General features: G+C 45.6%; 5 protein-coding genes and 1 long non-coding RNA gene across 9 annotated transcripts in view; 4 read left to right on the forward strand and 2 right to left on the reverse strand.

The window, feature by feature from the left end:
* LOC109516427 (uncharacterized protein C16orf52 homolog B-like) overlaps positions 1–23,324 on the forward strand; it is a 426,069-nt gene that overhangs the window by 259,056 nt on the left and 143,689 nt on the right. The gene's annotated exons all lie outside the window — the stretch shown is intronic.
* LOC109515955 (arylsulfatase G-like) lies at positions 308–3,785 on the forward strand. Its single transcript, XM_019870122.1, has 9 exons — positions 308–323; positions 410–524; positions 822–974; positions 1,586–1,782; positions 1,865–1,945; positions 2,150–2,258; positions 2,437–2,557; positions 2,814–2,904; positions 3,275–3,785. The coding sequence occupies exons 1-9, from the start codon at positions 308–310 to the stop codon at positions 3,544–3,546; spliced, it is 1,155 nt and encodes a 384-aa protein (XP_019725681.1). The 3' UTR covers positions 3,547–3,785.
* Positions 4,033–9,333, reverse strand: LOC109516242 (WD repeat domain phosphoinositide-interacting protein 1). 4 transcript variants are annotated; one of them, XM_019870637.1, is made up of 14 exons: positions 9,220–9,333; positions 8,568–8,636; positions 8,382–8,464; positions 7,912–8,081; positions 7,650–7,746; positions 7,458–7,555; positions 7,280–7,372; positions 7,137–7,207; positions 6,589–6,696; positions 6,309–6,473; positions 6,117–6,224; positions 5,800–5,939; positions 5,606–5,706; positions 4,033–4,887 (listed from the first exon to the last, which is right to left on the reverse strand). In XM_019870637.1, the coding sequence occupies exons 1-14, from the start codon at positions 9,297–9,299 to the stop codon at positions 4,882–4,884; spliced, it is 1,389 nt and encodes a 462-aa protein (XP_019726196.1). In that variant the 5' UTR covers positions 9,300–9,333; the 3' UTR covers positions 4,033–4,881. The 4 variants fall into 4 exon arrangements, with proteins under 4 accessions (XP_019726196.1, XP_019726186.1, XP_019726205.1 ...); XM_019870627.1 differs by having other exon boundaries at positions 4,033–5,706; XM_019870646.1 differs by lacking the exon at positions 8,568–8,636 and having other exon boundaries at positions 4,033–5,706.
* LOC109516312 (cAMP-dependent protein kinase type I-alpha regulatory subunit) lies at positions 9,391–15,772 on the forward strand. The gene is made up of 12 exons (XM_019870775.1): positions 9,391–9,469; positions 10,543–10,810; positions 12,287–12,495; positions 12,697–12,867; positions 12,943–13,034; positions 13,234–13,295; positions 13,382–13,428; positions 13,560–13,718; positions 13,795–13,855; positions 14,168–14,289; positions 14,399–14,480; positions 14,666–15,772. Exons 3-12 carry the CDS (start codon positions 12,322–12,324, stop codon positions 14,836–14,838), a joined length of 1,143 nt encoding a protein of 380 aa, XP_019726334.1. The 5' UTR covers positions 9,391–9,469; positions 10,543–10,810; positions 12,287–12,321; the 3' UTR covers positions 14,839–15,772.
* fam20a (FAM20A golgi associated secretory pathway pseudokinase) lies at positions 16,814–21,487 on the reverse strand. The gene is made up of 11 exons (XM_019870554.1): positions 20,906–21,487; positions 19,944–20,137; positions 19,818–19,868; positions 19,381–19,459; positions 19,209–19,301; positions 18,740–18,855; positions 18,136–18,316; positions 17,943–18,052; positions 17,572–17,653; positions 17,415–17,474; positions 16,814–17,290 (listed from the first exon to the last, which is right to left on the reverse strand). The coding sequence occupies exons 1-11, from the start codon at positions 21,250–21,252 to the stop codon at positions 17,020–17,022; spliced, it is 1,584 nt and encodes a 527-aa protein (XP_019726113.1). The 5' UTR covers positions 21,253–21,487; the 3' UTR covers positions 16,814–17,019.
* Positions 18,455–19,292, forward strand: LOC109516652 (uncharacterized). Its single transcript, XR_002168383.1, has 3 exons — positions 18,455–18,664; positions 18,743–18,861; positions 19,200–19,292. It is a non-coding gene; the product is annotated as an uncharacterized LOC109516652 (long non-coding RNA).

The raw sequence follows: 23,324 nt of genomic DNA on the forward strand, positions 1-23,324 counted from the left end.
CCGCGCCCCCCGCCCCCTTCACTGCTCCTCTTTCCAGATGCTGCTTTCCAGCCTCAGTGCTTTGGGTTTCATATCAATAATTTACAAATGTGACCAGTGACGGCCTTGCGGGTTCATTCAAAATGGAAAATCAACCGCATGTAAAGAACGCAAAATTGGATTTGAAAAGTAACAGTTCAATCGATTCATCGTTGATGAACTTTAATATAGCCCAAAAATACAGTCTTTTTAAAGGGCGCAGATAAACACAGTGCGATAGAATTCTCAGTCAACTCGTGTTCTTGGGAATGTTTTTCAGGAAGTAGAAATGTCGGCGACCGACAGTTTAATTATGTGGTTTGACAAGGCGAATTGATCAATTTCGGGAGCACAAGACAGAAAATGGAGCCGTTTCTTGTCTCTTGAACAGGTTTCGACTACTACTTGGGAATTCCCTTCAGCAATGATATGGGATGCACCGACAACCCTGGATATGATATTCCCCAGTGCCTCGGTTGTGACTCTTCTGGAGCGCAAATCATGAGGTGGGCGGGGCTTGATTTTGCAAGCAAAATAATCCAGAGTGTGGTTTTGCAAGTATTTGATTTCAATCTCATGAATTGAGCTCTGTGTTGCATTGTGTACCGAAAGTTCACCCGAGTCTCCTCATGACAATTTTTTTACAAATGACAATAAGACAGTTGGTAGTACATTCACTGTTGTCTTCCTGCGCCGCCGAATCTCATGTAATCTGTCGTCGAGCACGTTAGCTGCAAAAGCCGATTCGCCCCGTGTGGTCTGCGCACCTTCTACATTATGCATGCCGTTATTCTTTATCGTAGATTGCGGGGGAGTGAGCGCCAACAGACGGACTGCTATTCCAAAGTGGGCCTTCCTCTGATGGAAAACAGCCGCGTTGTGGAGCAGCCGCTCAACCTGTGGAATCTTACGCGACAGTACCGCTCTGCCGCGCTGAGAACGATGCGCGAGGCGAGGTAAAGCGCGTGCAAATCATCTTGAGGTTGAACATGAGCGAAGCTGCTAAATTCTTCGGCGCTGGTGTCGTTTTTTGTGTGCGAGAGGAGCGCCAGCCCTGCTGGTCCGCAGCTGTCTCGTGAGAATAAACATGTTATAAAATTCAAGGTCGTGCGAAAGATTTCAGTGGCGGCCACGAAAAAACTCGTATTCCCGCCTGCGTGCAGCGCACTCGCCCGGGAAAGATTTCAGTGGCGGCCACGAAAATACTCGTATTCCAGCCTGCGTGCAGCGCATTCGCCAGGAGTACGATTATGTGATACCGATGGAGTGTGACTAGCGGCCGTTGAAGTTCACTGTCAAACGAAACATAAAACAACATCATAAAGCAGCACACGTAGACAGACAATACAAGAGCATGCCCGATCATATTCTTTATCCTCCGCACAGAGCAATTGATTTTTAGTGCTGTACCGATGAGCTGAGAGAGGAGTTGAGACGTCTCACTGAACAATGCTAGCTGATGCTGTGCGATTGCATTTACATTACATGTTAGAATTTCTTTTTTTTCAATCTAAACTGCAACCTGCGTCGACATTAATCGTCTTTTCTGTCCCACGTGTACTTGCAGAGAGCGAGGACAGCCCTTTTTTCTCTACATAGCGCTAGCTCACATGCACGTACCCTTGGCCCCGCCGCTCGCGTCCGACGCCACCCCTTCGCCACCTCACAGCCGAGCGTACGCTGCAAGCCTGCAAGAAATGGATCGCCTGGTGGGGTCCATCCGGAGTGCCTCAAACAAAGATGATACGCTCATCTGGTTCACTGGTAAGCCTTGCGCTCCTCGACTGTGACCGGTTTGTCCGCATCCGGGCACACCCACAATCTGAAAAGCCTCTCTCGCATGTAGGTGACAACGGTCCCTGGGAGAAGAAGTGCCAGTATGCGGGAAGTACAGGACCATTCAAAGGAAAATGGCAGACCAAAAGAGGTGGAACACCTAATTTGTGAAATTTTTTGAGCTAGTAGCTATTTACGTAATGAAAAGCCTTCCTTCCATCTCGGAATTCCCTCTTTTTTTACCGAAGTCTTGAAAAGTACCTGGGATTGAATGTGTGGAGTCTGAAAAAACAGACAAATATGAAACACTTGATGGAATGAGGAGTTTGAGAATGTTTTTTGTTTTTTTTGCTAGGTGGGAGTTCAGCTAAGAAGACCACTTGGGAAGGAGGCCACCGAGTGCCGTCGGTGGCCTGCTGGCCCGGTGTGATCCCTGCAAACACGACTAGTGCCGCCTTGCTCAGGCATGTTCTTTCAATTGTAAATTCCTCTGAGACTTGAAACCACGCTGGCATCCTGTTCCCATTGTTGACTGCGGCACACAAACTATTTCTTTGACTGACAAATGGCACGCGTACTTTCCCTGCGTTCCTCGGAAAATAAATGACGTCCCTAATGAGAAACAGAGAAATATTTTCACAGCGGGATGGACATTTTCCCCACGCTGCTCTCCCTGGCGGGGGTGACGCCACCTTCTGACCGGCGCTACGATGGCACAGATGTTACAAGCGTCCTCCTCGGCGGTGAACAGACTGGCCACAAGGTAACAGGGCTCACTGTCTACAAAATCCACAATGCAGTCGTGACTTATTCAGATCTCAAGAGATTAGCATTTGATCATAAAATGCGTCAAGCTAACACGATGCCTCCTCCCAATTAAGAGCCATGCTTAAGTTACAAATGTGCTCGGCGCCGGAGTTGGCGAGGAGGAACAAGTTGAACAGGTTAAGAGGTGCTAAGAAAGCAAGTGCCAGTTTGAGCTGTTATAATGATCAGTTTGTTTTGGGTTTTTTTTTTAGGTGCTCTTCCATCCTAATAGTGGCGCCGCGGGGCGGTTTGGTGATTTGCAGGCAGTGCGAGCTGGGAAATACAAAGCTTTCTACATGACAGGTAGGTGGCACGCACGTCTCCTATTTCGCCACAGTTTGTCAGCACGGGCATCGCGCCATGTTTGTGTTTCTTCTGTCACGCAATTGCGTTCATTCTGCTTGAATGGGGATATCTGCATCATTATGTGCTGGACAATTGCGCAAAAAATGAGCGTTCAAGGATGGCACAAAACTGCTGAGCAAGAAATGAACATTCAGTGCAAGAGCTCATTTTGTATTTTTTTTTTCTCCACCAAAATAAACACTCAAAAAATTAAAACTCGATGTTTGTCTTTCCAAATCCGCAAAAAAATGACTTGACCTCTTCATGTTGTACAAGAGGGCATTCTGTTTTATACTGTTCTAATAACCCCCACGTGTGCATGTTTTAGGTTCATCTGAAGCATGTGGCGGTGACGTAGGGACACAGCAGCTCCACGACCCACCGTTGATTTTTGACTTAGAACGTGATGAGGCCGAAGAAACACCCTTAAAGGTCGGAACACCTGAATACCAAGTGATAGCCGAAAGGGTTGCCCTCTGGAGGGAGGGGTTGTTATGGGACATCGCCACCGACCCATCCGTGTCCGAGGCCGACTACACCACGGACGACTCGGCCACGCCTTGCTGTGAGCCCACGCGGCCCGTTTGTCGTTGCCTCTGACTGTTCTGACAGCAGGAAGCCTTCATGGACAACAATGCAGACGCACATTTTGCAGTTTGAATGCGCACTCGGGAAGTCAGTGTGGACCGCCGTGCTCTTTGGGGGGTACAATGTCCAGATGCGACAAGGAGGCGTGCGAACAAACAAGTAAACAGACAGAGCAAAGAGGAGCGGGCGGCGAGCACAAGGTCAGAGGGAGGCCAGTTGCCTGTCGGATCAATAAAGCAAAGAGAAAAATATTTGTTTTGTCGGTTGTTGGGCATTCATCATGCACTCCTGTCAGGTCATGACTGAACACGTGACAAAATGTGATTTTTTTTTTTGCAAAGTCCCCATTCTCCTTAAACCTCCCCCACAAAAAACACGCGATAGCCAAATAATATTCAGAGCGAATTGATTCTTAATCAGCTTTATTGTTTCTTCATTGTCAGTATGCAATGTAGTGTAAGGTGTCTCAACAGCACCACCTTTTGGCAAAATTCAAAATTTTTTTTTTTGCACAACTTGCTCGTCTGTAAGAAGGAACTGAAATGCAAAATTCCAAACAGCTGTTTTATCCGTGAATCGACCAGCACGTGATCACTTGTCAATCAGCAGGCTGCACCAGGAAGCCCAGTACTTCAAACTTTTTGGTGAGTAGTGAATGCGATTTACATACACATTTTACACAAAGTAAAAAAAGAAAATATAGGTCTGCATGGTCAGTTTGCGTTAACGTGTAAAACTTTTTCCCCATCATCAAAAATAACCATATTGAAATTCAAGGACCTGTCTTGTCACTTGGTCGTGCGCCGTTAAAGAGTTTCACATTTAACCACTGGCTCCTTCACATATCTTCTCATGTTACACTCGCTACCAGAATTAGTATCACAGCTGCATCGTTAATCGTAGCGTTATCCGTAAAAAAAAAAAAAAAAAAAAAAAAAAAGTGCATGATTTAAATGCTCTCATTTGAAATACTCTTTATCTGGAGGTGATGGCGACTCATACTGTGAGGCTTTGTTGATGAAAAATACAAATGGAAATACCCTTCTGGTCGATCTTGTGCGAAAACAAAAACTACCCTATCAAGCAGGCTCAACTGCAACAATGCACGCTTTGCAAGAAGCCTTTTGCGTAGAAATGTAAAAAAAAAAAATCCTAATTAAGACTAGACATAACAACCGCCAAGAAGGAGGTTTCCACATGCTTCCTTTGGCTTGTTTTCAGCAGGATTCTTGTACACAAAAGCTATTTTTCCCCCCCTGCCGGCTTTGTGCTATGGGGTGTAGCTGGGCTGCGTCGTCTGCACTTTACAGCATGCATGCTCCCTGGATGACATTATGGTTATACCGCTCAGAACTGTGGATCATAAAAAAAAAATCTAATCATAAATCAATAATAAAATCATAAAAAATACTCCAGTCAAACGATTGAGTTGTTATTTTGTGGCTGTGCCAAAACCTAAGTGTAAAATGTTAATAGGGCCACGCCGAAAGGAAAAAAACAAAACCTTGATTCTCGTAAAAGGCCAACTCTTCTCTCCTAAACATTTCTTTTCATAAATGATTTATCATAAATCAAATCCAATTTTACGTTCATCTTATAAATGTCCATTTAAAAAAAATGTTATCAAGCAATGAACTTCATTCTATATAAACCATGTATTTTCCTAAAATTATAAATGACTTTTTTTTTTTCCCCCCCTGGGAATGTCTGACAGTATTCATTTATTCCAACCTTCGACACTTGAGGCAACGTCACTCCCAAATTCGAACACTGTACCGTATTTTGTGGCGTGATAAGGTAGACTTTGTCGAAAACAGAATGTGAGATGTTCCTATTGAGTAAAATGTCCGCTCCTTGTTAATGTGTTTGTAGGTCTACACAGAATCCCAAAACACCCGGATGGGACTTTCTGGTAGGGTTAGTCCCCTTGACCTGCAGGGGTATGTGTGGAAGGAGGAAGCGGCTGGTGTTCATAGTGCCCCCCACCCACCTCCCATTCTCTCTACGTCCAATAGTGAGGGATCAGTAGTGAGGGGGGTGGGGGGCTTTGAGAGTTTATCTAGTTACTGACTGGAGGAAATTCGTTTTCGTCATCCAGACACACGGGGCCCTCGGCGAACTCGTGCTCTGGGATGACGTCCCCCTTCTGAGCTCCCCCGTCCTCCGAGTATCCTGGGAATTGAAGAAAGGAGGCCCAGATGAGTTTGTTGATTGAGGTCAGGGCCCCCCCAAATCCTGAAAAGTTTCAATTCCCATCCAACTCACCCAAGAGTGTGGTCGAGCAGGGCGGGCTGGAGGGAAGAGCGACGGTGGCTGCGTATGATTGGCCGGCTGGTTGACTGGAGACCTCTACTGGCGTCTCGTCTTCTTTCTGTTCCACCTGCTCCTCGCTGCCATCGAACAACCTGCCGGGTCCCGTGCAGACACCAAGTTAATGTGGTAATAGGTACAATGTTTTCTTAATCGGTGTTTGTTTCTAAATCTACTCTGAATCTTATGCGCAAACGTCTGCCCTCTAGTGGATGAACATGTAATTGCTTGGTGATTTGTGTGTGGAATTTTTTTTTTTACTGAAGACACACCTGTGTTTTTGGACCAGCATACATTCTCCTCCATCCTGCGGATCGACATTATAGATGTAAAGATGGCCGCCGGAGGACGCCACCAGCAGGCGAGGCAGCTTCTGAATCCTGCCGTACAAAATCCACCAAAACAGGATATGAAGATTCATCAGTTTTTTTTTTCCGCCCACCTAAAATAATTTTCTGTCTTACGTCGCCAGCGCGCAGATGTTCTTCAGGCCGAACGTGTTGAGTCGCACGGTGGCGAAGGCTCGGTCCTGATGCATCATGTCGGACACCTGAGCTGGCAAGTAGGTGCTGGCAGCTGTGAACATTTTCCCCACGTACGCAGACCACGTGGGAGACTCCTCCTCTTGACTAGAAAGCCAAAAGTATTTTTGTGATTCAAAATAGAAGATACTGGCCCCAGCACTGTGCGAGGTTGTTAGTCACAGGAGTAAAGTCTACTTTCAACTTATTTTCCTTTTCTTACCTGGGACTGTGCTGTTCCAGTTTGAAGATATGGACCGTCTCGGTGTTGCTGGAGGCACACAGAAACTGCGCGTCGGCGCTGAAGGACAATGAACTAATGCTAACGTATCTGAAAAGGAGAAGGGCAATTTGTCAGCTATTCACGAAACCAACCGAACGGAACAAACTGTATGAGCATCACGATCTTTTCATTCCTCACGATAAAGTCCATGCAAATGTCTTCGCTGTTATTTACTTGAATTGCCTCTCCCAAGATATCGATTAACGGCCAAACGTGTTCATCGACTCGTCGGTATATTCATAAATCTCACGGAGAAACTACCACAGTAGCGAACTTGGTCCCGCCCCCTTTCGTTGAGCGGTGGCTGCTAAACGGCTCAAGTCCTTTTCCCAGCGGGCTAGGAAATGCCGGCTGCTGTTCGTCATGCTGTGCGTTATATCCCTCACACTTCTACTCTAGAAGATCCGTGTTGTAACTTGTATGACGACAACGTAGTTGAATTAATAAAGCCCGTTTATAAAGTGTTTTTTGGCGATATGATTGCTAACCTTTTCATCCCTCGCCGGAACTCAAACAGCCTCTGTCCTTCGGGAATGCTGAACACCCTGATCACGGTGCCCTGTGGAGGAAGACAAGACGCCGGCGGTCACGCCGGTGGGTGCGAAGGAAGATGTTGAAGAGAAGGACTCACCTTCTCCGAAGCGCTAGCGAGTTTGGTGCCGGAGGCGTTGAAGGTGAGCGCCGCCAGGGGACTGGCGTGGGCCTGGATCAGCGTCACAGTGCTCTAAACGGAAGGCAAACAATCACGCTCTCGGCACCATCGCTTGCCGCGATGTCACTTTTGACGATTGCGGAGAATGAGGACTCACCAGGTTGTTTGCATCGTACACTGTGATCTCGCCAAGAGTGGCGCTGCCTGGATATGCCAAGAAAGAGTTGCCGTGGTTGACGGACAGGGCGCAGAGACCTGGGAAGGAGGGAACAGGAGTTCTTTTTTTTTCACGCCGTCCCCTTCTTTAAAGAGCACCAAACTATTCGTTCGTAGCACCACGTGCGCTCACCTGACGGGTTGGTGGGGGTGTTGAGAAGGGTCTTGAGGAGTTTCATGTCTTTGATATTATGGATGTAAATGGACTCTTCCAGGCACACCACCAGTCGCTGACGGGGAGACAGACGGCAAAGTTAGCGGCCACGCTTGTTGACTCGCGAAAGCCGACAACTACGAACTATCAACAGCGATTTGCCCACATGGTGCGAATTCCAAGGAACACCGTTCACCGCTCCGCAACACGGGTTGGGCGATCGATGATTCGACCATCTTACCTGTCTGTTGAGCTTGACGGAGAGGATGTTGTTGGTGTAGCTGTAGTTGCAGATCTCGGTACCTTTCTTAAAGTGATAGACGTTCATCCGCCGCGGCACGGATTGGCTCACCACCACCACCAGGCTGCTGGAGAACAGCCGCTCCACGATGCACACATCGGGACACTCCACTGGGGTGAGAGGAAAATATTGGTTTGCCCATGTCACGTCAATGGGAGCCTGCGTGTTATTTCGGCGAGCATCCAAGCACTAACGCGATTTCTGAGCCACAGGTGAAGGCGGCGTTTGCGTTGGATCATTTCACTACTGAATGCTGTCGTTCATGTAACATGGCTTCAGATATTATGTGCATGCTAGCTGCATGGTATTCGTGCTTTACCTCCATTTTAAATGCCGTGCTGCGCGAACAGAGGGAGTTCATTGTATGTACTAAACGATTTTGTATGCATGAGGAGAAGCATTTTTCTCACCTCCTTCATGGATGCAGTCCAGTTTGTCCACGGCGGTGACTGAGAAAAGACGGTAGCCGGTCTTGGTGCCCACCGACAGGGAACTAAAACACACACATACACACAAAAGGATCTGAAACCGCATCATTTTGGTTTACCTTCACTGATTACTTTGTTTACAGATCTCACATAGGGTGTGTGATTCACTCATGTGTCAGACAGGAAATCTGAGCTGTGACACAGCCTGCAGTACCATCTGGACCTCTGAAAATCTTGCTTTGTTCATAACAGATGACGACAAGAACATGATGGTTAAGGCTGTGCAGCCCAGCTGCTTTCTTTTACAACCAGCGCCAGGAAGACCTTTATTTAACGGAGGAACGCCCGCAACCTTATGAAGAGGTTGTGCTTCTCTGGACCTGAGGTGAATTGTAATGATTACCAAAAAATAAAAAACTCTGTATTTGCATGACATTTTCTGTAATTATCTCAGTTTTTTTACATTGCAAGTTGTTATTTTCTATCAAAGGATTTTTTTTTTTTGGAGGGCAGGGGTGCTGCTGCATTTCATTGTTCTAGCACTCTGAATGTGATACTTTTTGAGATGAAAACATGGGTTAAGGCATGTAAAATCAGCAGTGTAACAGCACTGTAGTTAATATTTAGGTGTTGGGGAGGACTTTATGGCAAACACAGGCAAACTGCTCAGGGACTAAGACTTAGAGGAAAATTGATGAATCGACTTTTCTTAAATTTAAATATAGATCTCTTAAGTGTTGATCAAAGTGATTATACAACAGGCAGGTGCGTCAAGGAGCTTGCGTTCGTGCAGGGCAATGAAGGCCCTCAGGTTGCTTACGTAGTGTCCTGATTAAACGAGGCACAAATGAAACCTCGGAGCATCTCGGGTCCGCCGTCCGCTTCGTCCTGGGAATCCATCCGAGCCGCCAGTTTCCCCAGTCCTCGCGCTGGCCGAGCTCAGAGGCCTCGTGCTCGGTTCGATCCACACCGGGGCCTCCTCCGCTTTCTCCTCCTCCTCTGCCCCGACTCCAAACGCCACGCTCACAGTCCTCTGGGAGAGGAATGTCCGGACGGACTAGCCCCGGATGGTAAGCATGCAAGCACCGACAGCGAACGATCCTCCGATCGCTTAAAACTGTGAATGAGATAAATGATAGTGATCGTATCGCTTGGCGGTGACAAACAACGACGCTGCTGTTTATATGAATATTAACTTTGAGGCTCCATACAGCAAAACAATAACAACTGATGGGAGAAAGCGTCACTATAAAGTGCGTTCCGATTGGCTGGAAGAACCATATAAGACCCGCCTCCTGATTTTCGCAGGCAAATTTGTTTAACACAAGTCAGTGATTTGTCAAAATGACTGCCAGTCGAATAAGATTACGTTGCAATTCACTGATTGGTCAACGACACAATCGATGGACTGTTTTGGTGAGGCGATTGGCTAACAATCTTATCAATCTGTGCACTGTGCTTTTTTTTTATACATAGACTATGTCACAAGACTCCAACAAAGTGCAAATATCACGTCAAAAAAGCACATTATCTTTCAAATCTTTGTATTTCAAACTTTAAAGGGGATCGTTAAAAACGCGCACCACTTTAGCACCCAAATAGCACATAGTCCGTATACTTTTTTTATTTATACAAAATGGCTCCAGGCTCTCGGTTACAACATTTAAGCACATTCACTATTCTACATCAGAAAAATCTCAGGGCAGACTAGGATTTACTGATAACGTCCATCTAATGGAAGAGAATTTAATAATTTATCAACACTTTTGACACGTTATTCGATTATTATTGTTTCCGAACTGTTCCAGATGGTACACATGTCTCAGTTTGCTGTGTTTTTGTATCGTACTGAATGATTTATATAATTGCGACATTATATTGGTATTAAGAGGTGGGTTACTACTTATTTTAATTACGTGAAACACTTTGTATTTGTGAATAGTGCTCTATGAATAAAATGGACTCACACATGTTGTAGCTGACACCACACTCGTTGACACGCACCCCCTCAAAAATGTTAATCATGGCCACTATGTTTCATTCTTAATTAATGAATTGACAAATAAAACATCACTTTAGCTGACCCGCCGTGACTTATACTTATGTGGCTTTCTTTTTTTCCCCCCCCTCTCCATTTTTTCAGTTCAAGTTGAGCGCCTTGACGTCATTCTCTTGGACACGGCGCCTTTAAGGTTGCCAGGGGTTACTGGCTCACATGTCAGAACGAGGAGAATTGACGTCAGTGAAGGCCGCTGATTGGCTCTCAGGCGTATCCGGTGGGGCAGCGGTCCAGGGCTCGATCAAAAAAAAAAAGATCGAAGAGAGCAGAAGCTGCTAACGGTTACTGCTTTGACAAACACCACCCGTCCCGAGTCTCTGTCGTAGGGCTCGGTAGGATTTCACGACATCTTGTGAGTATTCCTCTTCCCTTTCGCCGATGCAACGGCATAACCTCTGAAATTTGTTTCCCCTTGTCTCGCGTTTGTTTATGATGGAACCCAAGATGGCGTCAAGAGGGCTTTGCCTTTGCACGAAGCTAGCAAGCGATACATCAAAACCTCGAACAAGCTTTTAACGTGGAATTTACCCAGGCGGAGAAGTAAAGCATTTCTAACCACGTTGATTTTAGTGTCTAATCTAGGATACGTGACATTCACCCGTTGGTCAAGCTTTGTTTTGGCCAGCACTCCCTGACCTAGACGTCATTGCATACTGCACACAATGTTAACTTCAAAGATTCATTTTGGAGGATTTATTTCAGATTTACATTCACCAGCGGCGCTATTTTCATACTGCATATTCAACTGCCACTTGTTTAGCAAGGTCACTGAGCTGTGCATTTGTTTCTTCCAAATAACTGACGACCGGAATTTTATATATTCCCTGTCTAAAGAATAATAGATTAATTTCATTTGATAATCATAAAAGCGTATGACTAAAAAAAGTGTCTCAGGTATACAAGTGTCTGGTTTGTGTAAATTGTGTAGTTTCTGAATACGTTGCATCGTATCACCTGACATTATTCAAGTGCATGATGATGCAACCGTTGATGAGTTTAATGGGACCCATCTAATATTTACTGTGATTAAAAAAAAGTCACACAACTCAAGACAACAACATCAAAAACAGCAGAGTTGTGTCATTCATAAGACAAAGTACCACTGTATTTATTTTTAATATAAAGAAAAAGTGAACAATATAATTTTTGGCCTTGTCCATCACCTGACATTAACCATCTGATGTAAAACATCATGCAAATGCCTGTGCTTATTTATTTGTAGTTCAAATTTTATTTAAATGTCACACATGCTCGATAGTCTTGCCGCCACAGGATGCATGTGGTTTACAGATCCTTGCAGTTTCAAAACGTCACTTAAGAGTCTTTCCTGTTTGATAAAGTCCAAACCATCACTGAGCACTCCGCTGTCATATCAGACTTTGATCACACGATCATGACCAGCTTTTCCGAGAAGCGGTTTTCTGTTTACATGGAACCTCAAACGAGAGGCTGGTCACGCTTTTGGTGTGTGACTTGATTTCAAGCAAAATTGCGCATGCGTTGTGCATGACACACTTTCACAGCCAGTCTTTGTGACATCAAACTTGACTCGAGCAGATGAAAAATGTTGCGGTCTGAAGGCAGACATCATCTGACCGTCTTCGGGGCTGTTGCTAAACAACACCAAACGTCTCTTCGCCTTCTCGCTCCGGTTCCATTTCTCTCACGTTCTTGTTATTTTTGTCCCCATTTCTCACATACAAACTAAAAGTACCACATGCCTCATTTTGAATCTTGTAACTTCTTATGGCATTGAGAAGATCTCACCACATCTGGTTTTTGGGCTTTTCTTTCCCTCTTCCTGTTGGCTCTCTCTTGTACTCCCAAGGTTAGAGGTCATCGAGCAAGCTTGCGATTGTCGTCATGGCTTCTGGAAGCACGAGCAGCGAAGAGGAGAGGAGCCTGAGGGAGTGCGAGCAGTACGTGCAGAAACACAACATTCAACAGCTGCTGAAAGACTGCATTGTCCAGCTGTGCACCTCCCGGCCCGACCGGCCTATGGCCTTCCTCAGGGAGTACTTTGAGAGGCTTGAGAAGGTGCGTACCAGCCCTTTTTGGTCACGTTATTGCCCGCTAGACAGAAAGAGTTCGCATAATCTGAAAAAGTGTGCGATATATATTCAATATATTCAGTTCTCTTTTTGGAGAACGGTTGGGGAATACAGTAGGCAATCCTGAGCTTTCAAAACTTTGCAGCCAAGCCAGTCTTTTGACTCTTGCATCCCTCCTCCTGGCCAGGAGGAGGCCAAGCAGATCCAGAACCAGCAGAAGGCCAGCAGTTCGCGCTCCGACTCCCGCGATGAGGAGGTCTCCCCTCCCATGAACCCCGTGGTGAAGGGCCGCAGGCGGCGGGGCGCCTTCAGCGCCGAGGTTTACACGGAAGAGGATGCCGCCTCCTATGTCAGAAAGGTACACACCAAACGCTTTCGATGTTCAGGGACAAGCTTTTCCTTCAGTCCATAGTGACACGTGTTGTTTCTTCAGGTGATTCCGAAGGACTACAAGACAATGGCAGCCTTAGCCAAAGCGATTGAAAAGAATGTGCTCTTCTCTCACCTGGACGACAATGAGAGGAGGTACCTGACTTGAACTTGATTTTCCTTCAAAAGCTTGAGTTCCTCAAATGTTTGGGGCGCAGGGAATGCGGACAGGGTTTGTTTGGTCAATTTTTGCTGATTGTTGCGATTCGTAGCGGGGATCAGTCCAGACAACTCGCGGGGAAAACTAATCTCCAGGTTTGTGCGACTGGCTAACTCTCAAACGTTTTCTTTGCAGTGACATATTCGACGCCATGTTTCCTGTCACCTACATCGCCGGGGAGACCGTTATTTTGCAGGGTAGGATCGTGTGGCCAAAATGACAAGACTATCAAATCGAGGCACATGCTTGCGAGGGTCAGTTGTTCGTTATTTTCTGTCCGCAGGTGACGAGGGTGACAATTTCTACGTGATTGACCAAGGGGAGATGGATGTGAGTATTTTCCCGTTTAAGTTCTGAAGGTTGACCGAAATACAAATCGGGCGAAACAGGAAGTGCTCTGCTATCTTAACACAAATGCGACGCGTCCAGGACTAAAATGTGCCTCCGCTTCCATCATGCAGGTGTACGTGAACAACGAATGGGTGACGAGCATCGGCGAAGGCGGCAGCTTCGGAGAGCTGGCGTTGATATACGGCACCCCGAGGGCCGCCACCGTCAGAGCCAAGACCAACGTCAAGCTGTGGGGCATCGACAGAGACAGCTACAGGAGAATACTCATGGTGAGGAGGCGTCGGGAGAAAATCGCGCGGTTGCCGAGAATCTTCACAAAACGATGCTTTTATTTTTGGAATGCAGGGAAGCACTTTGAGGAAGAGGAAGATGTACGAGGAATTCCTCAGGAAAGTGTCGATTTTAGGTGGGTTCGTTTTTATTCATCGACAGTCGAGATGAAATCGGCAGAAGAACTTATTTTTGCCTGTTGCATTTTCGGTATCATTCTAAGCTAATGCAACATGATGCACAGTGTCGGGCTGTGTTTTGTGAGTGATTGATTCTTTCACGAACCACTGAAGGGAGCCCACATACCACACTTAGAGAATCCCTGTTATTAAAAAAAAAAAAAAAAAAAAAAAAGTCAGGAAGTAAAACAAAACTAATAACCAGCAAGTTGACTCTTTTTCAAACGTAATGTGTCATGGCTGCGTGTTCCTCTCCTGCTTTTTCTCAGAGTCCCTGGACAAGTGGGAGCGACTGACCGTCGCCGACGCCCTGGAGCCGGTCCAGTTTGAGGATGGCCAGAAGATTGTGGTGCAGGGAGAACCCGGAGATGAGTTCTTCATCATTTTGGAGGTAAATGCCCTCGCAGCCACCAAAGAGGAGTACGCACAAGAGCCTCAAGTGACGATGGTGTGCTCAGCGTTGGATGGAATTTGAACGCGTGTGTGTTTGCATATTTCAGGGTTCCGCTGCAGTGTTGCAGCGTCGCTCAGAGAATGAAGAGTTTGTTGAAGTGGGAAGATTAGGACCATCGGACTACTTCGGTAAAGAAAATAATTTTTTTTTGGACCAAGGTTTCCCCCAATAATGACAAAATGGCAGGTGGTAATTAACGGGCGAATATTTTCATTTCACGTTGTTGGGAAGAAGTAGCAACATTCCTAAGAGTTATCATGATACATTTGATATTGTCGGCGTTGACCTCGTGTTGATTGCGTTCTTCACGCAGGTGAGATCGCTCTGCTGATGAACCGCCCCCGCGCCGCCACCGTGGTCGCCCGCGGCCCCCTGAAGTGCGTCAAGCTGGACCGGCCTCGCTTCGAGCGCGTCCTGGGCCCGTGTTCGGACATCCTCAAACGCAACATCCAACAGTACAACAGCTTCGTCTCGCTGTCGGTCTGAAGGGGCTCGCGTTACACCTCCCCCACTCCCCCTCCCCGTCCCGTCCCCCTCTTTTGCTCCTTTCCGACCTCGGGTCCACCAACGCAAGTTGCTTTCCGCCACTTCCTGGCCTCTCCTTTGCTTCTCCTCTTGAGTTTCCCCCTCTTTTCTTTTCCACCCACCTGCCGCCCCCCCAACCCCCTCCGGGGGGTGACTTTTAGCCGTTCACCAGCGCTTGTACCAGCTGCTGTAACGTTACCGTGTAGGCACAGTTGCATCACGCTACCTACGTCATAGATCCGCCGGTTCCGCTTTGTTTTTTCAGAGAACGCAAAGCAACATTTGTTTGGAGATCTGGGCTCTGAAGGACAGGACAATCAAAAAACCTCAAATGGCGAATTAGTTACAGACGGATGTTTTTTTCCGAGTCCCGTTAGAGACACGCAGCAGGAGCTCACGAGCATAAGAGACGACGAATGCACCAAATGTCAGTCAGGCGTGACGGCTCGTTTTTGAATCCTTTCTTTTTGTTTTTTTGCTTTCCGAGCGGTAGGATGAGACAGTGTCAAGACGTGGAAAAGTTTTGAGTTTTAGTGTGCAGCTTGGAGGCTGGTGCCAAATGTTTATTACACCGTGAGATGAAATGTTACCGCCGTCTGTTTGGAGCGTTAAATAGGATTTTTTTTTTTTTTCTCCCTCAAAACCTTTTTGTCCTAATCAGTAGAACACCTTGACTTGAAGAGAAAAAAAAATGTATAAAGGGGGGAAAAAAAAACCCCAAACAAAAGTATTGTGTATTTCAGTATTCTGTTTTTTAGTATAAGCCAAATAAATTGGTCATTTATGCGCTATGGTTTGTAATCAAAATGTTCTAGTTAAATGATCCATGACTCAATGACTATTATTCTTCTTAAATTTATGGTTCGGAGTGATGATAATCTTTAAAAAAAAAAAATTTAAAAAAAAAGGTTTTCTCTGTCTTTTGTAAACACTTATTTTTCCATAAATTCTATTTTAGCTTTCCAGTGCCACAAAGTAAATAAATGCTTCTTGTCAATCGACACAACAGTATGTGATTGTATTGAGTAATAATGGGTTCCGCCTGTTTTTTTTTTCCCCGTTCCCCCAACTAAATGAAATGGTGTAAAAAAAAACTATTTCAGGACATCTGAGGTATTTATGTATCAAGAGCGAGTTATTTATTTCAGACTTTTGCTTTGTTGCCTACTGGAAAACGCTGCCTGTCGTTTCACCCGCTTGTGATTTGGTCTCTGCGCTTATTTGGCATGTTGTTGTGACACATCCTCGGCGCGAGAACAGCAGCTTTGTGCAGAAGCGACACCGTTATTGAATATTCGATTTGTTACTTCATGAGTATCCTATCCAAGTGATTTCAGCTTACCTTCATTCCTGTGTCATTTTTTTTCCCTGAAGAGAGAACATTGTGATGCTGATTTGCAGTGTAGTCACAAATGTATTTTTTTTTTTCACCCCGATTACAGCCTGATCATCCTCACGACGTGTCGCCCTTTCGCTCAGGCGGTCCTTAAGTCACTTCCTGTCCATCCCGCTCCACAGGATTACGATTCTCGATAGGGCCGAAGGTGTTTTGTCGGACTACTGTCTCCGTGTAAATAGCAGCAACATCAGCAATCGGTTTTAAATGTTTTAGCCACACCGCAGTCGTCCCGGTTTGCCTTAGCTGAACTTTTCCTGGGCTTACAGTAGTCGTCAGTCACTCCTGCTGGTTCTGACCTACAAGCGGGTCCGTGTGGGACCTGTAGTCCTCCGAGCCCGCGGGTGATCAAAGGACCATTCTTTTTCTATTCTTCCCTGTATTCATTTTGACCTCCTATATCTGCAAAGATGTTTATCCTTTTTTGGTATAGATTGTTCCAGATGGCAGTTTAAGCAATAAAAAAAGTCAAAAGAATTCAAACCCGCCTCAGGCGTTGTTTATTTTGCACATTTATTACGCTGCAAGGTGACTTTACCGTTTTTTTTTTGGGGGGGGGAATATGTTCATTTTCCACATTGGCCAGTAGAGTGTGACATGGAGCTGTTAAAAAGTCAACACACCCCATCTGTGGCCAGGTTTTGAGAATGACCCCCCCAAATCCTGACTTGTTCCATTAAAATTGAAACGACTGCACTTCATCACGAAGTCTTAAAAAAAGCGGAGTAGAGTTCCATCCTCCGCCGCTACCTGGCCTTTTTGCTCTCTGCGTAGGCCCGAGGATTCACTGTGGCTCGAACAAAGTCATCAGTGATGACCCGGTTGTCGCCCAGCTTGCGCGTGCAGCGCTGGACCGCTCTCAGGATCTTTATGAGCCGGCGATCCAGGGCTGAGAGGTGCGCTTCTGTTAGGATGGGCTGCAGGGGGTCTTTTTGCAGAGACTCCCTCATTACGTCGCTTAGTCTGAACTGCGGTTGGGCCAAGAGCTGGAGCCTCAGGAGGGTGGAACGCTTTATCCTGTGGGAGAATAATAAAGGGGGGCTAATACAATCCTGGCTATATCAACATTCATTCATTCTGGACAAGTGCAATAGAAAACAAATCATTTTTGTTTTTGCACACACGATGGAATTCTGCTTACATGCAGCACTGAGATAATGGGGCAAGGATGGACATCTCATCTTTGCTGTGCTTCCCAAATCTACGATCACATAAAGCAACACGTTCACATAAGGTCATACCAGCATTAATTATTATTTTTTTTTTAATGGAATAAAGAAAATGATTTTTGCTCTCACCCTCTTGCATTGTCCAGGTGGAGAAGAAATCCTTCATCACCAAATTTGGTGAAAATCTCATAGTGGTGTCGGTCCATGTTGCCTGCAAAAAAAAAAAAAAAGAAGGCACGAAACATCACAATTGATATTCATTCACAAGATTTCTACAAACCGTAATTTAATGAGATCATGTTTGAAAACATTCAGAAAACCAATTCTCTGGAATAAAAAAAAAATTGCAAAATGAATGCATCAGTAAATTATTTTAAATATACTCTTAATTGTGTGAAGCACATTGAGTTAACTTGTATTCATTTCATTTAGATTTACATTTCTATACCATAAATACGGGTGTTGTAATGAAGAGATCATTTATCACAATCATAACATACCCATAAGGAAGTCAAAGATGGACATGTCGATGATGTTGAGGAGCCGGTTGCCCGAGTTGTAAGGATAAAGTTTCTTGATGGTGTCGCAGTACGATGGATTCACCTGCCACCTTTTTCAGGAGATTGACAGCAAATTATCCAGAAATGCTTCAGTTTGGCTGTTCATGAGGTTGACAAAATGGAAGATTCTTACTCTTCCTGCCCGGTGAAGGTGTACGAGCGTATCCAAGGGTTGGGGATGGAGATGCGGGGGGCGATGCTGAGGCCGGGGAGGTAGGCCGAGAGGGAACCTTCCAGGAGGTCGGGGCTCCCGCAGACTGCGTATTCTGTCTTGCATACGTACAGGCATTTGGCGAAAAAACAAGTGTTGTTTGCTGCAATGAGAGGAGAGGAGACAAAAGACTGGTATTGTTTCAATGCCGAAGAGCAGTGTGATACATCAAATTCTATCTGATTTTACATCCAGCTTTATTTCATGTGACCTGCTTCACTTCCATAATTTATGCTTCTTTGTCCTTTGCATAAGGATGGGTGCTCTTTGGCAAATCCGTCGAGTAAATTTGTTTTTCTAATATTTGTCTTATTGAAAGACAAACGTTCGTTCCGTCGATCTAGATGTATTTCTGTTATTTGCCCACTAGATGACGCCAATTCCCCAACGAAAAATCCGGCATAATCGAAGAAGAAGTCGAGATCAAAGGTGTCCGTCAACTTGAATAAAGGTCAGCGAAATCCATATATATATTACATTTTGAGCGCTACACTAGACCACCAAATGATTCTTATTTATTTATTACCAGGTGAGGTGAAGAAGACAGCCCGAAGGTCGTCATTTCGGGTCACTTGGAGAACTTCGCCGGTGAGGTTCAGAAACCTGCCAACTACCGGTGGAACTCTTCGGAAGTCCAGGATCCTAACAGTAATTCACACACAAAAAAATCTGTCACTTCTCTAAATTAACCCTCGTTTCTTTTTGTTTTATCCTCTCGTTTTAAAATGAGGACGGTTCTCTTTTGAAACATGAACAAAATTCCGATATGAATTGACCCCCTCTGCACTCAGAAAATGACAATAATAGATTGTTTTTCTTTTGTGACATCTTTGTTGTTGTCTGGTGCCGAATTGATGCTTTACATCCTTATGTTAAGTGCTTTAATGATAACGTCTAGTCAGCATGACTGTACTTAAGTTATTCACGCTGCCTCAGCTATTGTGCTGTTAAAATGAAGAGAACTGCATGGGAAAATGTGTGTGCAGGTTCTGTACCTGTCCAGGTGAAACGCAGCAATCTCTGCATTGTGTCTCTGGACATCGACAAAGAAAAAGACGTCTTCTGGAGTCTCCTCGTCCCTCTGCTGCCTGATACCCGCACACGAAAACATAATTTACAGGAGCGCTCGTGAAGATGGCCGATGAGTCTCAGAAGACGTGAGCTCACCTCATTGGCTTGAACATGGCCTTGCCAAAGTTCTGCATCTTCAGCGCCAGTTTCAGGTGGTGTCCACTGGGCTTCACCACTGGATAGATAGACAGCAACCATTACCCTAAAATTTCTTCGAAGAGGGGTCACTTTTAGAAACTTGATAAACCAGATTAGTGTCAATAGTGGGGAGTATTTGTAAGCGTTGGAGCTGGAGGATATTTGTGAAACTAACTATGCGGTGATAACTTTGTTTTTCAAAAGGACTAATAGCACCCTATAATATTATACTTCATATAACATACAAAAATGACATAATTAAATAGAATGTGGACATTGTACTGCTCTTTCTGGCGTTTTTTGTTTTTGTTTAGTTTTTTTTGCAAAGGATTAAAAAAAATGTATAAACTTTGAATGCACATGAGGTGACTGTGAAAAGCTTGAACTGACCTTACCTTGGCTGCAGTCACACGTTCCTTTCAGGGCCTTCTCATCTTGAGTGAAATCTAGAACAATTTCCATCATTACAATCATGTTTGAATTTCAGAAGTGAGAATTTGCAAACGTAGTCCACGCGTCACCTGAGTTGATCACTGTCATGTCGCGCATGTCCAGGAGCAGCCGTGCGATAGCGGGGTCACTGCGGGAGTACAGAGCGTGGCGGCTTATTCCTGCGTGGAACTTGAGCCAGTTGGCGTCCGGGTCGAAGGCCACTTGGTAGTCGGTCACGGTGATGTTGGAAGCGGCTACAGCTTCGTTGTAGAGCTTCATGTGTCTGAGGACGCGTCGCGTGGCGAACGTGCAGTGCCGGAAATATTTGACACAAAGATGAAAGAAAAAGAGAATTAATTTTGCCATTTCACCACGTCAATGATCGAGATGATATTCTCTTGCATTGCGTCAAACTGATTTTGAAGTAGTCATTTGAAGGCACCCTAACCACATCTTGTTGCTTTAAACAGCAGTAGAGAAAGTGGAAATAGCCATCAAGTAAAGCTTGACTGCTCATAATTCTTCTCCTTTTCCAGCTCAAGGGTCCAAAAATCTCCCAATCTTGCTGCACGAGCAGTCAGAGCAGCGTCTCAAGCCAAGACAGCTTCTTTTGTCTCCCGCACACGAAGATGGGGGTCCGTCGCTTCTTTCAAAACCTTTTCACCTTCAAGCGCGCCAGACGTGGGATCTCAGAATAACACGTTTGCGATATGCACCGGACTGACGCGTGAGTGTTGCCTTAATCGCTTTGCCCCAAAGCAAACACTCGCTATTGTCTGTTGCGATTTTACAGCTGCGGGAGCGCATCTGTTACCGATGCCAAAGTGTATTTATACTCCTGGCCGTCTGTGCGTGTTGGGTTGAGCGGCCGTAAAAATCAGTAACTCTGCCCCTTTCGCAAGAATGAGAGAGAACTATGTTCTTTCTGATTCAGTACCATTTGCAACCCATGCAGCAGAGATTCTTCACTAAACCTTAAAATAGGTCTTTAGTGAGTCGTAATACCTTCTTAACAAGGGATAAAAATATTTTAAAGAAAACAGAAGCTGACCTTTCCCATCGTGACACTTTCTTCCTGTAGTAGTCCATCAGCTGGTCCAACTGCAGCAGCTTCTCCGCTGGGGCCACCGTGGGGTTCTCCATGTTATACAGAGGATGGGTGAACAACCCGTCAAGCTTGGAGCTCCCATTGCCGCGTCCAGAAGGGTCCAGGTCCTGGAGCGTCAAAGAAGTCCAGTTGGAGAACTGACTGGCGAGGCTGAAGTTGCTGCGGCGGCACGAACAAAAGCGTCCTGATCCTTCTCCGGCGTTCCGCAGCTTCGGCAAGAGGATGAAGTAGAGGTCGGCGGAGAAGATGGCGGTGAGGGTTACGGCCAAGAAGAGACGGTCTTTTCTCATTATTGAAGAAGGGAAGAAGAACGAGTTGACTATAAGCCTTCTCTCCAGGTTGGATGAGGCATCACTGGATGGTTCGACGCTACTGGCGCACTCAATCCCCGGGCGCACCCTCCAGCACGTCCCTCGGCAGTCACTGAAGAACCGAGAGCAGGCGTGAGTGTGTATAGGCAAAAGTCACTGACAGCTGGGCCGCTTCCTGTGAACTGCTGCACTGAGACTGAGGGAGGGAGGGGCTATGTGCGCAACAGAGTGGGTGAGTGAGGGAGAGGGAGGAAGGGGGGAGGAGGCGCCAGCGTGCAGGTATGCAAACACCGATTAGGAACCTTCTTGGGGTGGGCGCATCATATACAGTCCCCCAGTTCGGGGTGGAGGTCTGAGTGACAGCGTGTTAGGCTGTCTCTGTGTGCACTTTTGCAGGTCCAAAGTTTGGCTTTTAGTCATTTGGACTCTGCGCTGGTTTTCCAGAAGTGTTTGCCTTGGACGCTGCAGCAGTGAAACTCTGCGAATAATTGACATCGATGTCATATTTAGGTGATAACACATCAGAATCATTTTAGAGATCTTGTTGGAGAAGTATTCTTCCATCGTCTCCATAAGACCTCATTACAATTAAAAAAAAAAAAAAAAAGTTAAAACTACAAAAAAGCTAGCTACGTGCTACGTGTGTTGTTGTGGTATTTTGGAATATGTGTGGCGTGTTTGGGTTGTTTGCGCGTCTGACGGCGTGGGTGTGGGTGGAGGAAAAGCCGCACGTCAGTGTCTGGGAGTTGTTTTAATTCGTTCTGGAGGGAAAACAAAGTCAGGAGCCTTTTGCCAGCGTGCCATTAAACCAGATCACAGCACGCATGATCTCTCCAGCACAAACACAGAAAGCGAGAGGGGAGATGTTGCGTATAAATTTGAATAAATGACTGAGTTTTTTTTTCTTTGACGCGTGTCAACAGTGTTTAACCACAGCACTTGCGTCAAATGGGGCCTATTATGACGTTTGCTACCGATTAAAAATACTCCAAATGTCATTAGTTGATGTGGCCGACGGGGTCAAGAGTGCACTCGGCACACAGCCTGTTTATATTCGTCACTGATTTTCCAGAAAGGCGCCACACTTTCGCCTTTTCCTTTGCTGCACGAAAAAAAATGTTTTCAAGGAACGAGTGCATTTCAAAAGGAGGGATTTTTTTTTTTTCAAATTGTGATTAGATTTTGATCAGGCTTTTGGTGTGAAGTGGAAAGTATAGCCCTAAAATGGTGGCTGAAAGGAACACCCGCCCTGCAGTTTTGCGAGAGTTATCATCTTGTACCCATTAATTAGAGTTGACAAATGACAAAATGTCATTCTGTGATTTATATGTTTACACTTTTACAAAGAGGCAGAACTCAGGCTGTCTCCTTGCATATATTCTCATGGAGAATCACGTTTGCTGCCAAGGGAGGTTTTCAAAATATATATATGACTTCGTTTGGAACAAGCCCCCCCCCCCCCCAGTGCTTGGTGATCACATGACACACAGAAATGTGGATCTAATTCAGCATTCGCAACTTCATTTTTTTAAATTAAAATAAGTTAACTAGTGGGAACAACGCAACAAAATTTATCGTCCCCTGTACAGGTTTTTTAATGCCGATCATTTGATTTACAATATTTCCTGAGCAGTTCTCATGTCTGAATGTTCGAATGAATAGAAAGCAAGCCCATTTTTCTTTGGCTTTGGCTTTTTGACTACTCTCAAGGGACTGCAGGTAAATTTTCACCCGCCCGAAGACGAATATGAGAGAGGAAGTGTTTGGGCTGCCATGGTAGCGTCACACGTCTTATGAATAGTGGATGAAGCAGAGAGACATGCCCATCAAAGCATTCCTTACATTTCCCTTTGGCAGAAGATCTTTTTTCACATCTTTTACAAGCCCGCAGCGGTCGGTCTAGACGACTGGCACTCTTGGCCGCAAACTTCTCAACGAGACAGCAAATCACAGTTTCACGGGAAGCAACGTAGACGCAGTGGAGACGCGTGCATCGGAGGAGCCCCGGCCCAGACAATGAAAAATATACTGCGATAGGCCTCACTTGGAGG

The sequence above is a fragment of the Hippocampus comes genome, unplaced genomic scaffold (assembly GCF_001891065.2).
Source record: "Hippocampus comes isolate QL1 unplaced genomic scaffold, H_comes_QL1_v1.1 scaffold620, whole genome shotgun sequence".
NCBI lineage: Eukaryota > Metazoa > Chordata > Actinopteri > Syngnathiformes > Syngnathidae > Hippocampus > Hippocampus comes.

Excerpts from the sequence above, each read along its gene's own strand:
- LOC109516242 (XM_019870627.1), bottom strand. The coding sequence starts at position 9,299 with ATGGATTCCCAGGACGAAGCGGACGGCGGACCCGAGATGCTCCGAGGT. Across the intron at positions 7,747-7,911 it reads CCGTCAAGCTCAACAGACAG|CGACTGGTGGTGTGCCTGGA; the intron begins GTAAGATGGTCG and ends TCTCCCCGTCAG. Across the intron at positions 6,697-7,136 it reads TTCCGGCGAGGGATGAAAAG|ATACGTTAGCATTAGTTCAT; the intron begins GTTAGCAATCAT and ends TCTCCTTTTCAG.
- fam20a (XM_019870554.1), bottom strand. The coding sequence starts at position 21,252 with ATGAGAAAAGACCGTCTCTTCTTGGCCGTAACCCTCACCGCCATCTTC. Across the intron at positions 18,856-19,208 it reads GCTGCGTTTCACCTGGACAG|GATCCTGGACTTCCGAAGAG; the intron begins GTACAGAACCTG and ends AATTACTGTTAG. Across the intron at positions 17,475-17,571 it reads CACCTGGACAATGCAAGAGG|ATTTGGGAAGCACAGCAAAG; the intron begins GTGAGAGCAAAA and ends ATGTGATCGTAG.
- LOC109516312 (XM_019870775.1), top strand. The coding sequence starts at position 12,322 with ATGGCTTCTGGAAGCACGAGCAGCGAAGAGGAGAGGAGCCTGAGGGAG. Across the intron at positions 13,035-13,233 it reads CTGGACGACAATGAGAGGAG|TGACATATTCGACGCCATGT; the intron begins GTACCTGACTTG and ends TTTTCTTTGCAG. Across the intron at positions 14,290-14,398 it reads AGTTCTTCATCATTTTGGAG|GGTTCCGCTGCAGTGTTGCA; the intron begins GTAAATGCCCTC and ends TGCATATTTCAG.
- LOC109515955 (XM_019870122.1), top strand. Across the intron at positions 1,946-2,149 it reads AAAATGGCAGACCAAAAGAG|GTGGGAGTTCAGCTAAGAAG; the intron begins GTGGAACACCTA and ends TTTTTTTGCTAG. Across the intron at positions 2,905-3,274 it reads CAAAGCTTTCTACATGACAG|GTTCATCTGAAGCATGTGGC; the intron begins GTAGGTGGCACG and ends TGCATGTTTTAG.